General features: G+C 47.5%; 1 protein-coding gene across 1 annotated transcript in view; it reads left to right on the top strand.

Moving 5' to 3' along the window:
* Positions 1-4,832: 4,832 nt before the first annotated feature.
* Positions 4,833-14,611, top strand: part of LOC309553210 (claudin-15-like) — a gene marked incomplete at its 5' end in the record, with an annotated part of 69,302 nt that continues 59,523 nt past the window's right edge. Inside the window, one exon of the mRNA XM_082254162.1 lies at positions 4,833-5,049. Within this exon, the coding sequence (XP_082110288.1) occupies positions 4,833-5,049 (217 nt within the window). The remainder of the gene's footprint in view (positions 5,050-14,611) is intronic.

Below are 14,611 nucleotides of genomic sequence, written 5' to 3'. Positions count from 1 at the left end.
TGTGAGGGGGCTCCTAGATCCCGTCGCCCCTATGTGAAAGAGTATGGGGTACATAGTACCCCTACCCATTGAACAAAAATGTGTACAAAGTGAATAAAGACAGTAAATGAGTTTTTGACAATTCCTTTATTAAAAAATGAAAAAACAATGTCCCCCTGCCCCCTTGTGACGTCACCGACTAGTGCATGCTAGGTTGATTACTTCATAGGGGGGTGGGGTCTCCAGGGGGCATCACCAGGTGGCCTTTCCCCTTTACCCATATAAGAAATGTCAGACGGAGGAGCAGGCAGAGGTTTTTATTTTTTTTTTTTTTTAATGGTTCAGTGTTGCGGCAGGCGGCAAGAGATGGATCTATATCGGGGGGACATTGTTTTTTATTTTTTAATAAAGGGATTGTGAAAAACTTGTTTAATGTCTTTATTCGCTTTTTACATATTTTTGGTGAATGGGTAGGGGTACAATTTGACCCCATGCTTATTCACATAGGGGAACGGGATCTGGGGGCCCCCTTGTTAAATGGGGCTTCCAGATTCTGATAAAGCCCTTGCCCGCAGACCCCCACAATCACCGGCCATGGTTGTGGGAATGAGGCCCTTGTCCCTACCAACATGTGGACAAGGTGCTTTGGGGTGGGGTGAGCTTATTCATGAAAACAAGGGGGAGAAAGCTGCTCAGGTGAGGCGTTGATCCAGGTGCAGGTCGGATCCGTCATCCGCAATAGTTGAAAATCAAAAGAGTATGACCGCACTCAAGAGAGAGATGAAATCAATGATATCCTTTATTCCTCATGGATAAATTCATACAGACAGTGCATCAAAGACATGCCAGGTTGACGCGTTTCAAGATACAGATGATTGCTTACTCATAACCACACGCGAGCTTATTCATGTCTTTATGGACCTTGCTTTGTGCACTGGTGCGCAGTCATGTTGGAACAGGAAGGGGCCATCCCCAAACAATTCCCACAAAGTTGGGAGCATGAAATTGTCCAAAATGTGTTTGGTATGCCTTAAGAGTTCCCTTCACTGGGACTAAGGAGTCAAGCCCAACACCTGAAAAACAACCCCACACCATAATCCCCCCTCCACCAAATGATTTAGACCAGTGCACAAAGCAAGGTCCATAAAGACATAGATGAGCCAGTTTGGGGTGGAGGAACTTGACTGGCCTGCACAGAGTCCCGACCCCAACCCAATAGAACACCTTTGGGATGAATTAGAGCAGAGACCTTGAGCCAGGCCTTCTCTTGCAACATGAGTGCCTGACCTCACACATGTGATTCTGGAACAATGGTCAAAAATTCCAATAGACACACTCCTAAACCTTGTGGACAGCCTTCACCGAAGAGTTGAAGCTGTTAGTGCCGGTTCACACTTATGCGCTTGTACTGCGAATGCTATGCGTTCTAAATAGTCTCCAATCGCATGCATTTACAAAATTCATTGAATTCGTGACACTCGTTCACATCTATGCGTTGCGATCCAGATGCGAATGTGATGCGATGATAAAAAGGGTCTTGTGCGAGTTTACAGAGTTGCGTTGCGAATTTAGTCTCCATAGACATCAATGTAAATCGGTCTGGACTCGCATTATCAGTTCAGATATGTGCGAATTCTTATGTGCGAATTTTTATTTTTTGTTTGATTTTCCCCTCAGCTCCACCCCTCCTGAGCTTAATTAACATAATCAACGCAATAAAATTTTCATTACAATCGCGCTGGTACTATTGAAAAACACAAGGGAAACTCGCACTGCAAATTCGCATTGCAAGCGCAAGCGCATAAGTGTGAACCGGCACTTACTCCGTAGGGTTCAATATTGAGTTGGCCCACCCTTTGCAGCTATAAGTGCCGGTTCACACTTATGCGCTTGCGCTTGCAATGCGAATTTGCAGTGCGAGTTTCCCTTGTGTTTTTCAATAGTACCAGCGCGATTGTAATGAAAATTTTATTGCGTTGATTATGTTAATTAAGCTCAGGAGGGGTGGAGCTGAGGGGAAAATCAAACAAAAAATAAAAATTCGCACATAAGAATTCGCACATATCTGAACTGATAATGCGAGTCCAGACCGATTTACATTGATGTCTATGGAGACTAAATTCGCAACGCAACTCTGTAAACTCGCACAAGACCCTTTTTATCATCGCATCACATTCGCATCTGGATCGCAACGCATAGATGTGAACGAGTGTCACGAATTCAATGAATTTTGTAAATGCATGCGATTGGAGACTATTTAGAACGCATAGCATTCGCAGTACAAGCGCATAAGTGTGAACCGGCACTAAGACTGGGGTACCATAAAAGTTTCCCAATAGGCAGGTGTCCCAATACTTTTGACTATATAATTTATATGATAAATGACAACATGCAAAAATTGCACAGTTTTGAACACCAGGGGAAGGGAAATAAAACCTGAGACTGCTTCTGGAAATCATGATAGACATGTTGATGGTATTGCATACTTTTATGAGATATACAGTGCCTTGCAAAAGTATTCGGCCCCCTTGAACTTTGCGACCTTTTGCCACATTTCAGGCTTCAAACATAAAGATATAAAACTGTAATTGTTTGTGAAGAATCAACAAGTGGGACACAATCATGAAGTGGAATGAAATTTATTGGATATTTCAAACTTTGTTAACAAATAAAAAAAACTGATAAATTGGGCGTGCAAAATTATTCAGCCCTCTTAAGTTAATACTTTGTAGCGCCACCTTTTGCTGCTATTACAGCTGTAAATCGCTTGGGGTATGTCTCTATCAGTTTTGCACATCGAGAGACTGAAATTTTTTCCCATTCCTCCTTGTAAAACAGCTCGAGCTCAGTGAGGTTGGATGGAGAGCGTTTGTGAACAGCAGTTTTCAGTTCTTTCCACAGATTCTCGATTGGATTCAGGTCTGGACTTTGACTTGGCCATTCTAACACCTGGATATGTTTATTTGTGAACCATTCCATTGTAGATTTTGCTTTATGTTTTGGATCATTGTCTTGTTGGAGGACAAATCTCCGTCCCAATCTCAGGTCTTTTGCAGACTCCATCAGGTTTTCTTCCAGAATGGTCCTGTATTTGGCTCCATCCATCTTCCCATCAATTTTAACCATCTTCCCTGTCCCTGCTGAAGAAAAGCAGGCCCAAACCATGATGCTGCCACCACCATGTTTGACAGTGGGGATGGTGTGTTCAGGGTGATGAGCTGTGTTGCTTTTACGCCAAACATAACGTTTTACATTGTTGCCAAAAAGTTTGATTTTGGTTTCATCTGACCAGAGCACCTTCTTCCACATGTTTGGTGTGTCTCCCAGGTGGCTTGTGGCAAACTTTAAACGACACTTTTTATGGATATCTTTAAGAAATGGCTTTCTTCTTGTCACTCTTCCATAAAGGCCAGATTTGTGCAGTATACGACTGATTGTTGTCCTATGGACAGAGTCTCCCACCTCAGCTGTAGATCTCTGCAGTTCATCCAGAGTGATCATGGGCCTCTTGTCTGCATCTCTGATCAGTCTTCTCCTTGTATGAGCTGAAAGTTTAGAGGGACGGCCAGGTCTTCGTAGATTTGCAGTGGTCTGATACTCCTTCCATTTCAATATTATCGCTTGCACAGTGCTCCTTGGGATGTTTAAAGCTTGGGAAATCTTTTTGTATCCAAATCCAACTTTAAACTTCTCCACAACAGTATCTCGGACATGCCTGGTGTGTTCCTTGTTCTTCATGATGCTCTCTGCGCTTTAAATGGACCTCTGAGACTATCACAGTGCAGGTGCATTTATACGGAGATTTGATTACACACAGGTGGATTCTATTTATCATCATTAGTCATTTAGGTCAACATTGGATCATTCAGAGATCCTCACTGAACTTCTGGAGAGAGTTTGCTGCACTGAAAGTAAAGGGGCTGAATAATTTTGCACGCCCAATTTTTCAGTATTTTATTTGTTAACAAAGTTTGAAATATCCAATAAATTTCGTTCCACTTCATGATTGTGTCCCACTTGTTGTTGATTCTTCACAAAAAATTACAGTTTTATATCTTTATGTTTGAAGCCTGAAATGTGGCAAAAGTTTGCAAAGTTCAAGGGGGCCGAATACTTTCGCAAGGCACTGTAGTTGCTGCTGTGAGCTTTACATAAGAGCCTTCACACAGATACATCCTATCACGGTACATTGTGTATCACCTATCCCTGGCTATAAGGTGTGCAGACAGATCGCTGCGGGGTGAGGAGGAGAGGGAGGAGGGAGATGCCTCCACACCTTCAGAATGTTTCCTGTATACTAAGAGTGCAGCAGGGCAAACATAACACACATCTCTCTGTCTACCTGGATGCCAGCAGGTGAGAAAAATCTCCAAGAAGACAATAGCACACTTACTCCAAAGTTACCAGCAGGAGATCAAAAAAAGGCATTCGATGATAGAGAATTCTGAACCACCAAAGACACAGGAACCTGTACAGATTAACAGACCACAGCTTCTGTGGTCATCAAAAGTCCAAGAGGACTCGGGAAGAAAAAAAAAAAAGCCATCAAGTTTAGAAAAGCTGGTGGAGAGGATACGGTGACGGTAGACAGTAGGGTCAGCGTTACAGTACAGGGGTCATTGTCAGAAAGGTGACAGCGAACCGTACTAGATAACCTCTCAGTAGAGGTCGACAGCACAAACCTGGAAATACAGTCGGAAAAAACAACAGAGGACAAATTGGTTACCAACAGAGAAGAGTTGAAAGGAACACCCAACAGGACAAAAAATAAATAAATAAAAACATTTTTTTTTGTTGGAGAACTGAAGAAGAAAAGTTCAAGTTGGGGGTTGTTCTTTCGACCACCTTTGAAAATGTCAATGATCGTGGAGACGGCGGGATTCTTCTTTGGGGTCATAGGCTCCGTTATGTTGGGCATCGCGCTCTTTGACGCCAACTGGAGGGTGTCTTCGGATGATGGTGGCGTGATCATTACCTCCGTTCTGTTCGAGAACCTGTGGATGAATTGTGCCACTGATTCCACTGGAGTGTACAACTGCCGAGACTTCCCGTCCTTGCTGGCTCTTTCAGGTAAGAAAGGTCTTCTGCACAGGGGTGGCAGGAGAAGTCCATTATGAATCTAGAGCAGGGATCTCCAAACTATGGCCCATGGGCCAAATCCGTAATGTTGCAAGATTTTGTCTGGCTCTTGGCTAGCGTCAATGGTGTGTCTCTTTAAGGCGCTTTTCCACTGCATGGAACCGAATGGTTCGGCTCGCTATTGTGCTTTTCCACTGCTGGTACCGCATGGTACGGTGTAGGAACGGTTCGGTACGGCGGCGCTTTTCCACAGCATGGAACCGAACGGTTCGGCTCGCTTTTGTGCTTTTCCACTGCTGGTACCGCATGGTACGGTGTAGGAACGGTTCTGTACGGTACGGCGGCGCTTTTCCACAGCATGGAACCGAACGGTTTGGCCCGCTTTTGTGCTTTTCCACTGCTGGTACCGCATGGTACGGTGTAGGAACGGTTCAGTACGGCGGCGCTTTTCCACAGCATGGAACCGAACGGTTTGGCCCGCCTTTGTGCTTTTCCACTGCTGGTACCGCATGGTACGGTGTAGGAACGGTTCGGTACGGCGGCGCTTTTCCACAGCATGGAACCGAACGGTTCGGCTCGCTTTTGTGCTTTTCCACTGCTGGTACCGCATGGTACGGTGTAGGAACGGTTCGGTACGGCGGCGCTTTTCCACAGCATGGAACCGAACGGTTCGGCTCGCTTTTGTGCTTTTCCACTGCTGGTACCGCATGGTACGGTGTAGGAACGGTTCAGTACGGTACGGTACGGCAGCGCTTTTCCACTGCATGGAACCGAACGGTACGGCTCTCAAAAACAGTACCACCTCGATTGTGGTTCCAACAGGTACCATACCCGGTACCATATCCCACAATCCTTTGCATGCAGTCACTACTAGCCACTGATTGGTCAGAGAATCCCACCCACCCCGTTGTTATCCCACCCACTTAACTTTAGTACTACTTTAGTGGAAAAGCAAACCATACCGTACCGTACCGAACCGTACCATGCGGTACCAGCAGTGGAAAAGCAAACCGGGCCAAGCAGGGCCAAGTAGAGCCGAGCCGGTACTTGCAGTGGAAAAGTGCCATAATGTTGGCCAAATGTTCTCTCACACGAGTTTCACTTCAGGTCAGGTTCACTCCAGGTTCCCCTTGCTGCACTGTCATCATCACTGTCTTTGGTTGCTAAGACCGCCAGCGTCCTAGCAACAATACATGTGCTTGCCCCAGCATTCAGAGGAAGATGGACCCAATCTGCCTCCCAGCTCCCATACTGCTGCTATAGCAATGCTCCTGACTCCCACCTTGCTGTTACAGATACAATGTAAGTATAAGGTAGGGGTAGCCTCTGAGGGGGGACCCTGATGTAAGGGGTACACTGATAGGGACATTAATATCAAGGGGGATCTGATGTAAGGGGGGGGGGGGGTTGGACCCTGATGTAAGAAGGACTTTGATGTGCACTCTGATGTAAGGAGGGACTCTGATGGAGACCCTAAAGTAAGGGGAGATTCTGATAGTAGATCTCACTTAACAAGGACTCTGATGAGAGAGGTGCAGACTGAATTTATTTTTGTTCAACCTTAATTAATGGCTTAAAGAATGTGTAAACCCAACATTTCATATTCCTGATATGTGCCTGCTGTACCATGTACTTGTATGAGAAATTATCCTATTCTGTTTGTATTGCCTCCTTTATGTGAAATCTCTGGTGTTCCTGCCGGGCCCTCTGCTTCCCTATTAAAAAGTGACCACACACTACAGCACAGCGTGGTAAGTTATCTAGCTATGCTGTGCTCTCCTACAATGATTCTATTTGTGCTGACATGTCCCTTCATTCACTAGGAAGATCACTGTCCTGATGTTTCTCCTCCCCCAGCTCTCATGCAACAAACAGAGGGAATGTGATCAATTATAAAAAAAGGGAAAAAAGGTATTTTTAATGTATATATATATATATATATATATATATATATATATATATATATATATATATATATATATATATATATATATATATATATATATATATATATACACACCTTTCATTTCATATTGCCTTTCATTTCTGGTTTAACCACTTGACCCCTGGAAGATTTACCCCCCCCCCCTTAATGACCAGGCCATTTTTTGCGATTCGGCACTGCGTTACTTTAACTGACAATTGCGTGGTAGTGCGACGCTGCACGCAAAAAAAAAAATTAAGTCCTTTTTTTTCCCCTCAAATAAAGATTTCTTTTGATGGTATTTGATCACCTCTGCGTTTTTCATTTTTGCACTATAAACAAAAAAAGAGCGACAATTTTGAAAAGAAGAAAACATTATTTTTTACTTTCTGCTACAAAACACATCAAATAAAAAAATGAAATTTTTTGATCAATTTAAGCCAATATGTATTCTGCTACATCATTTTGGTAATAAAAATCCCAATAAGCTTATATATATCGATTGGTTTGCGCAAAAGTTATAGAGTCCACAAACTATTGGATTTTTTTTTGTTTGTTTTTACTAGTAATGGCGGTGATCAGCGATTTATATCAGGACTGCGATATTGCGGTGGAGAATCTGACACTATCATTATCTTTTTGGCAACAAAAAAAATCCCAATAAGTCTATATATCGATTGAATCATATAAATATGAAAGTATATATAAAATATAATATAGCTATATACAGTATATATATATATACTGTGTATATATATATATATATATATATATATATATATATATATATATACATATGTACACACACAGTATATATATATATATATATATATATATATATATATATATATATTATATTATATAAAAGTACAGCGCTGAAAAGTGCAATAGGTTGAAAAACTTGATGTATCTTATCTAGTGTATATTATAATATACTTTAAATAGTAATGTGCAAAAATAAACAGTAAACAATTGTTGAAAAGTCCAATTCCAAAAAAAGAATAGGGAGAATCCTGGTGCAATCACAGAGGGAGCCACAGGATCATTTAGGCTTCATTCACATGTCAGCGTATCGATCGTGGGCAGAATCACTGCGATTCTGCCCGCGATCAGGAAATCATTGCAAATCGCGGGACGCCTGTGCGTTGCCCGTGATTTGCAATAGCACCCCAAACGCTGTGCGATGTTGCCGCGATTTGCGCCTGCCGAATCGCGGTAACATCGCGTAAAAAAAATCGCAGGACTCATGACGCCCAAAAAAGGTACAAGAGCTTCTTTTTTTTTGTGCGATGTTACCGCGATTCGGCAAGCGCAAATCGCGGCAATATAGCACAGCATTTGGGGTGCTATTGCAAATCACGGGCAACGCACAGGCGTCCCGCGATTTGCAATGATTTCCAGATCGTGGGCAGAATCGCGGTGATTCTGCCCGCGATCAATACGCTGACATGTGAATGAAGCCTTAACGTTCACTCCTGTGTTCATTCGTAACTGAAGCATAGTGAACTGTGTTGAGGAAAAGAGAAAGAGGCGCCTCTAAGTGTAGACTATAAAAGCACATTTATTGAGTACAATGGACACTCACATCAGTGAAGTTGCAGATTCTTAATAGGCACCCTCCTGGAAGGTCCAAGATAGGGAGGTACGGAACTAATCATCCGATCCGTGCTGCCATCCCAAGGAACAGGTCTCCTCTTTACCATAGCCGGCAATGACGGCGGAGCAGGAGTGAGAACGTGGCTTGGAGTCCATCCGATGGAATCGAGGCTTGTTCAGCAGTCATGAACGGATAATGTCACTGAAGATGTGACGCATTTCTGAGCGCGGCTGCCTGCCCCTCTGCAGCACGTACGCTCAGAAATGCATCGCATCTCCAGTGACATGATCCGTTCGAAGAAGTCGAAGCTGAAGCTGCCGTCGCTGAGGGTGAGTGAGCCGTGAGGGGGGGGGGGGGTCTGTGGTCCTGGTGTGCTGCCTGGTGGGGGTCGCGGGGGGGGGGGTGTATGGTGCAGTCCATCTGCTGCCCCCCCCGGCCCATGGAGCACCAGCCACCACTGTAATGGTGGTACATATGTCCTTATTCAGGCTGTACTGTCATTATTTCAGAAGTTATGAAATATACTGGGATTATGGAGAGGAAGAGACAGACATGTGGATTGCTAGAGGCTTCAGCTAAGGTATTTAGCAGTGGCGGCCCGTGCATAGGGGGCGCCAGGGCGCCGCCCCCCTACCCCAAAAAAAAGAAAAAAGAAAAAAAAAAATTACAAAATGAACAAATAAAGTTGTGAAAAAAATAAATTGGGTTCGCCGGCCTCTGTGATGGCACTGGTGGCTAGGGGGGGGTGGGGTTTACGTCCCAGAAGAGGGGCCGATTGGCTGCCTTCTGGGGCGTAACCTGGGCGCAGAAAAAAGCGATTGGTCACCCCCCACCTGGCTGTGATTGGTCCAGACTCCAGCCTGGACCAATCACAGAAGGACATCATCTGGTCACGTGACGCGTGGGGCGGTGCACCGCCCCGGCGTCACGATCACCGCTTCCGCCTTCCATTCCTTCCCGGGCCGCGGATGAGAGAAGATAGAAGACTCCCGTCCGCTCAGAGATGTCGCCGACGCCGAGTCGCCGCTTGACTAGGAGGACCAGTCCAGGACCAGGAGGAGACGGAGACGAGGAGTCAGATCGGGCAGCGGGCCTTCTTCGTGGACGGACGGCAGACCGCATTCGGATCCAGGCCTCGGGTCGGAAGAGAGAGACGAGTCCAGCCCTGTGCAGCAGCAGCCCGGTAAGTCCTCAGTCCTCCTCCCCCTCAGGCCTCTGTCCACTCCACAAAAAAATGCATGCCTTGCCATTGCCTGCCATCCATGCCATGCCATCCATTGCCTGCCATCCGTGCCATGCCATTGCCATCCATTGCCTGCCATCCATGCCATGCCATCCATTGCCTGCCATCCGTGCCATGCCATTGCCATCCATTGCCTGCCATCCATGCCATGCCATCCATTGCCTGCCATCCGTGCCATGCCATTGCCATCCATTGCCTGCCATCCATGCCATGCCATTGCCATGCCATTGCCTGCCATCCATGCCATGCCATTGCCTGCCATCCATGCCATGCCATCCATTGCCTGCCATCCATGCCATTGCCTGCCATCCATGCCATTCCATTGCCTGCCATCCATGCCATGCCATGCCATTGCCTGCCATCCATGCCATGCCATCCATTGCCTGCCATCCATGCCATTGCCTGCCATCCATGCCATTCCATTGCCTGCCATCCATGCCATGCCATTGCCTGCCATGCCATCCATGATGATAATGATATCTGCTGCAGATATCATCATCATGGATGGATGGATGGATGGATGGACGCAGGCCAGAACAGGTAGGTACAGGCAGGTCACGGTGCAAGATTTATCAAGTTACCCAGGCCGGGCCCAGACCAGAGTGTGCAGATATCATTATATATATCATCATGGATGGATGGATGAAAGGGGCATGTATGCTGGTCACTGCATTGAAAGGGGCATGTACGCTGGTCACTGCATTGAAAGGGGCATGTACGCTGGTCACTACATTGAAAGGGGCATGTACGCTGGTCACTGCATTGAAAGGGGGCATGTACGCTGGTCACTACATTGAAAGGGGGCATGTACGCTGGTCACTGCATTGAAAGGGGGCATGTACGCTGGTCACTGCATTGAAAGGGGGCATGTGCGCTGGTTACTACATTGAAAGGGGGCATGTACTGTGGGATTAGTGCTAGGGGGTCTGTACTGTGGGGTTTGTGCCACTCTCAGTCAGTGTATCCCATAATAGGGTGTGTCTCTCACATTATATCCCATAATAGGGCCCCTGCTCCCTATTATGGGATATACTAGTACTGAGAGACCCCTTAATATGTGATATATTGGGAGAATTTGTTCACGCAAGCAAAATATAGGGGACAAAATGGGTGGAGTCTATAAGGGGTGGGGCTTCTGATAAATGGGAGGGGTCAAAATAGAAGGGTGGGGTCTTGCGCCCCCCCATCTTAAAACTTCACCAGCCGCCACTGGTATTTAGTATATGGGTAGTATATGGGGGAGACCTGGCAGGTGTCTGTTTGTTTTCCGGATTGCTCATGCTTGCAAATTTGACGGTTTTATTAGGGTTTCTAGACTGAAGTGTGGATTCGGCTAATAGGCATGGAGGGTCTGCATCTGCCCACTCGAGAATTTGATAAGAAGTTCTGTCATCGGCTAATAGTTTTGAGTATTATATGAACTGAAGGAGCAGGGAGGGGGAAGGTCACTGAAGCTATGTCTCTTTTGACAAAATGGCATGGGAGACTTGTGTCCTGAACAAAATGGCTGCCACGCACAGCTATCGTGTGCCCAACACGCATGACCGTTACGGGCACTGCTCTAGGAAACAAGTAGAAAAATTTAAAAAATTATATTTGGCCAGGAGGAGTTTTTTTTTTTTTAATGCTTAAAGTGAAATATTAAAAATGTCCAATTCTTTTCATTAACATGCCTGGGGCGAACACAATGCTGGATCAAGTGAGGACTTAGGTAAGTATTTAGGGGGGGGGGGTGATACAAATATTTGGACATTTTTTACCTCTCTAATGCAGGGAATTTAATAAAGTAAAAAATGTCATGCCTGTACAACTACAGACAATTCTTTCAGACATTTATACACCACCAACAATGTACACAAAGCTTCAAATTCTGTACATTCACAGCATTCCTTGCCTTTAAGGAGCTTACAATCTAAGTTTCTGATCTCACATGCATACACCTACTAGGGAAAACCCACAAAAGTGAAAGGAGGACATGTAAACTCCATGCAGGTAGCATCCTGGTTAGGCTTCAAACCAAGGACCCCAGTGGAGCAAGGTAGAAGTGCTAACCACTAAGCCCCTGTACTTTGTTTTTTTTTGTATCCAGACACTGAAGTTTTTAAAGCCATTATTATAAGTTCCTATCCGACTAGCTTTTGGAACTGATCTATACTCGTACCCTGAGAGGTAATATTACAAAAAGCCATCCTCAGCCTCAGTGGCGGCTGGTGCTCAAATTTTTTGGGGGGGGGGCGCAAACAGAAAAAATCAAATAGGCATTGCTTTGCGGCAAAAAACGCGGCAAAAAATTGCATTACTTTGAGGTCACAAAAGTGTGAAAGGGGCCTTCAGTAATCAAGGTATAGTGTGCCCCCATCAATGCACAGTTACTACAGTGTGCCCCCTTTCAATGCAGAGTTACCACAGCATGCCACCATCAATGCAGAGTTACTACAGCGTGCCCCCATTCAATGCAGAGTTACTACAGCGTGCCCCCATTCAATGCAGAGTTACTACAGCGTGCCCCCATTCAATGCAGAGTTACCACAGAATGCCCCCATTCAATGCAGAGTTACCACAGCATGCCCTCATTCAATGCAGAGTTACCACAGCATGCCCCCATTCAATGCAGAGTTACAATAGCATGCCCCTATTCAATGCAGTGACCAGCATGCCCCCCCATCAATGCAGTGATCAGCGTGCCGTGCCCCCATCAATGCAGTGACCAGCGCGCATGCCCCCATCAATGCAGTGACCAGCGTTCCGTGCCCCCATCAATGCAGTGACCTGCTTGCCGTGCCCCCATCAATGCAGTGACCAGGTTGCCGTGCCCCCATCAATGCACTAACCAGTGTGCCGTGTCCCTATCAATGCACTGACCAGCTTGCCTGCCCCCATCAATGCAGTGACCTGCTTGCCGTGCCCCCATCAATGCAGTGACCAGGTTGCCGTGCCCCCATCAATGCACTAACCAGTGTGCCGTGTCCCTATCAATGCACTGACCAGCTTGCCTGCCCCCATCAATGCAGTGACCTGCTTGCCGTGCCCTCATCAATGCAGTGACCAGCGTGCATGCCCCCATCAATGCAGTGACCAGCTTGCCTGCCCCCATCAATGCAGTGTGCAGTGACCAGCTTGCTGTGCCCCCATCAATGCACTGATCAGCGTGCATGCCCCCATCAATGCAGTGACCAGCGTGCCGTGCCCCGATCAATGCAGTGACCAGCATGCCGTGCCCCCATCAATGCAGTGACCAGCATCCATGCCCCCATCAATGCAGTGACCAGCTTGCCGTGCCCCCATCAATGCAGTGACCAGTGTGCCGTGCCCCCATCAATGCAGTGACCAGCGTGCATGCCCCCATCAATGCAGTGACCAGCTTGCCGTGCCCCCATCAATGCAGTGACCAGCGTGCATACCCCCATCAATGCAGTGACCAGCTTGCCTGCCCCCATCAATGCAGTGACCAGCTTGCCGTGCCCCCATCAATGCAGTGACCAGCGTGCCGTGCCCCCATCAATGCAGTGACCAGCTTGCCTGCCCCCATCAATGCAGTGACCAGCTTGCCATGCCCCCTTCAATGCAGTGACCAGCGTGCGTGCCCCCTTCAATGCAGAGACCAGCGTGCGTGCGTGCCCCTTTCAATGCAGTGTGGGCCCCCCCCCCAAGACCAGTGCACTTACCTGGAGCCCTGGAGCAGCCCGGCGGCGACGGCTTCTCTTGTCTTCAGTCCCAGCGGGCGGCTTCTCCTCACTCGGCGACGGCTTCTCTTGTCTTCAGTCCTGGCGGGCAGCTTCTCCTCACTAGGCGACGGCTTCTCTTGTCTTCTGTCCCGGCGGGCGGCATCTCCTCACTCCGGTGGCGCGTCTTTTTGAGTCCTCCCACTCCCGCCTCCTCCTCGGCCAATGGCATGGGGTTTGCCATGCGGTATTAGACCGGCTTCCTGATTGGCCAGGAGGAGGTCCCTGGGTGGGCCCCGGCTCCACCCTTTGCATCACCCTATTAGAGCCTCTGGCTCTAATCAGGTGATTTAAAAAAAAAAAACATTAAGCTCCATGCATCCAGCGCCCTGCATGCAGATTAGGGGGCCGGACGCATGGAAGGGGGGGGGGGGGGGGCGGCGCCCCTGCACCCTCAATACACCGGCCACCACTGGCCAGTGCTGTATTTTGGCCTAGGCCAACAAGGCCCAGGCCTAGGGTGGCACTTTGCAGAGGGGCAGCTAAATAGCAGCTGCAACGTCTTTACACAGCGAGCGGGCAGCTGGCCGGCCCTGCAAACTAGCTAGAACTGAGAGCATGTGAGGGACTGCCACGGTGCCACCCTGTCCTAAGCAGCAGCGGGTGCAGCATCCCTGGTGCCTCCCAGAGTCTGCACTCCTTCTCAAACCTCCTCTCCGCTCCCAGCTGGGACATCAACAGGCTGACCGTGGGCCCAAAAGACGAGGACGGGCGGGAGGTAGGTGCATCACACACCTACCCACAGACAGGGGGGAACAAGAGGGACTACAGGCAAGGTTAGGGGGTCTCCCACCCCCTCTCTCTCTGCCCCTTACTCTTTCTCCCCTCTCTCTCTCTCACCCCCCTCTCTCTCTCACCCCCTCCATCACCCATCCCTCTCTCTCTCTCTCCCAACCCCTCTCGCCCACCCACTTGTCTCTCTCTCACCCCCCCCTCATGAGAACTCAGTGGTTCTTGCTGGGACTTGTAGTCCTTCAATTTTGGAGGGCGTCACATCCGTTAAACAGGAAGGGATTGGCAAATTTAAATAGGAGGGGGGCGCCCAATTTTAGTCTTGCCTAGGGCAG

The sequence above is a fragment of the Pelophylax lessonae genome, assembly GCF_965119305.1.
Source record: "Pelophylax lessonae genome assembly, chromosome: 4".
In the NCBI taxonomy this organism is placed as follows: domain Eukaryota; kingdom Metazoa; phylum Chordata; class Amphibia; order Anura; family Ranidae; genus Pelophylax; species Pelophylax lessonae.
Note: the sequence above shows the minus strand (reverse complement) of the source record. Positions and strands in the feature narration are given on the sequence as shown.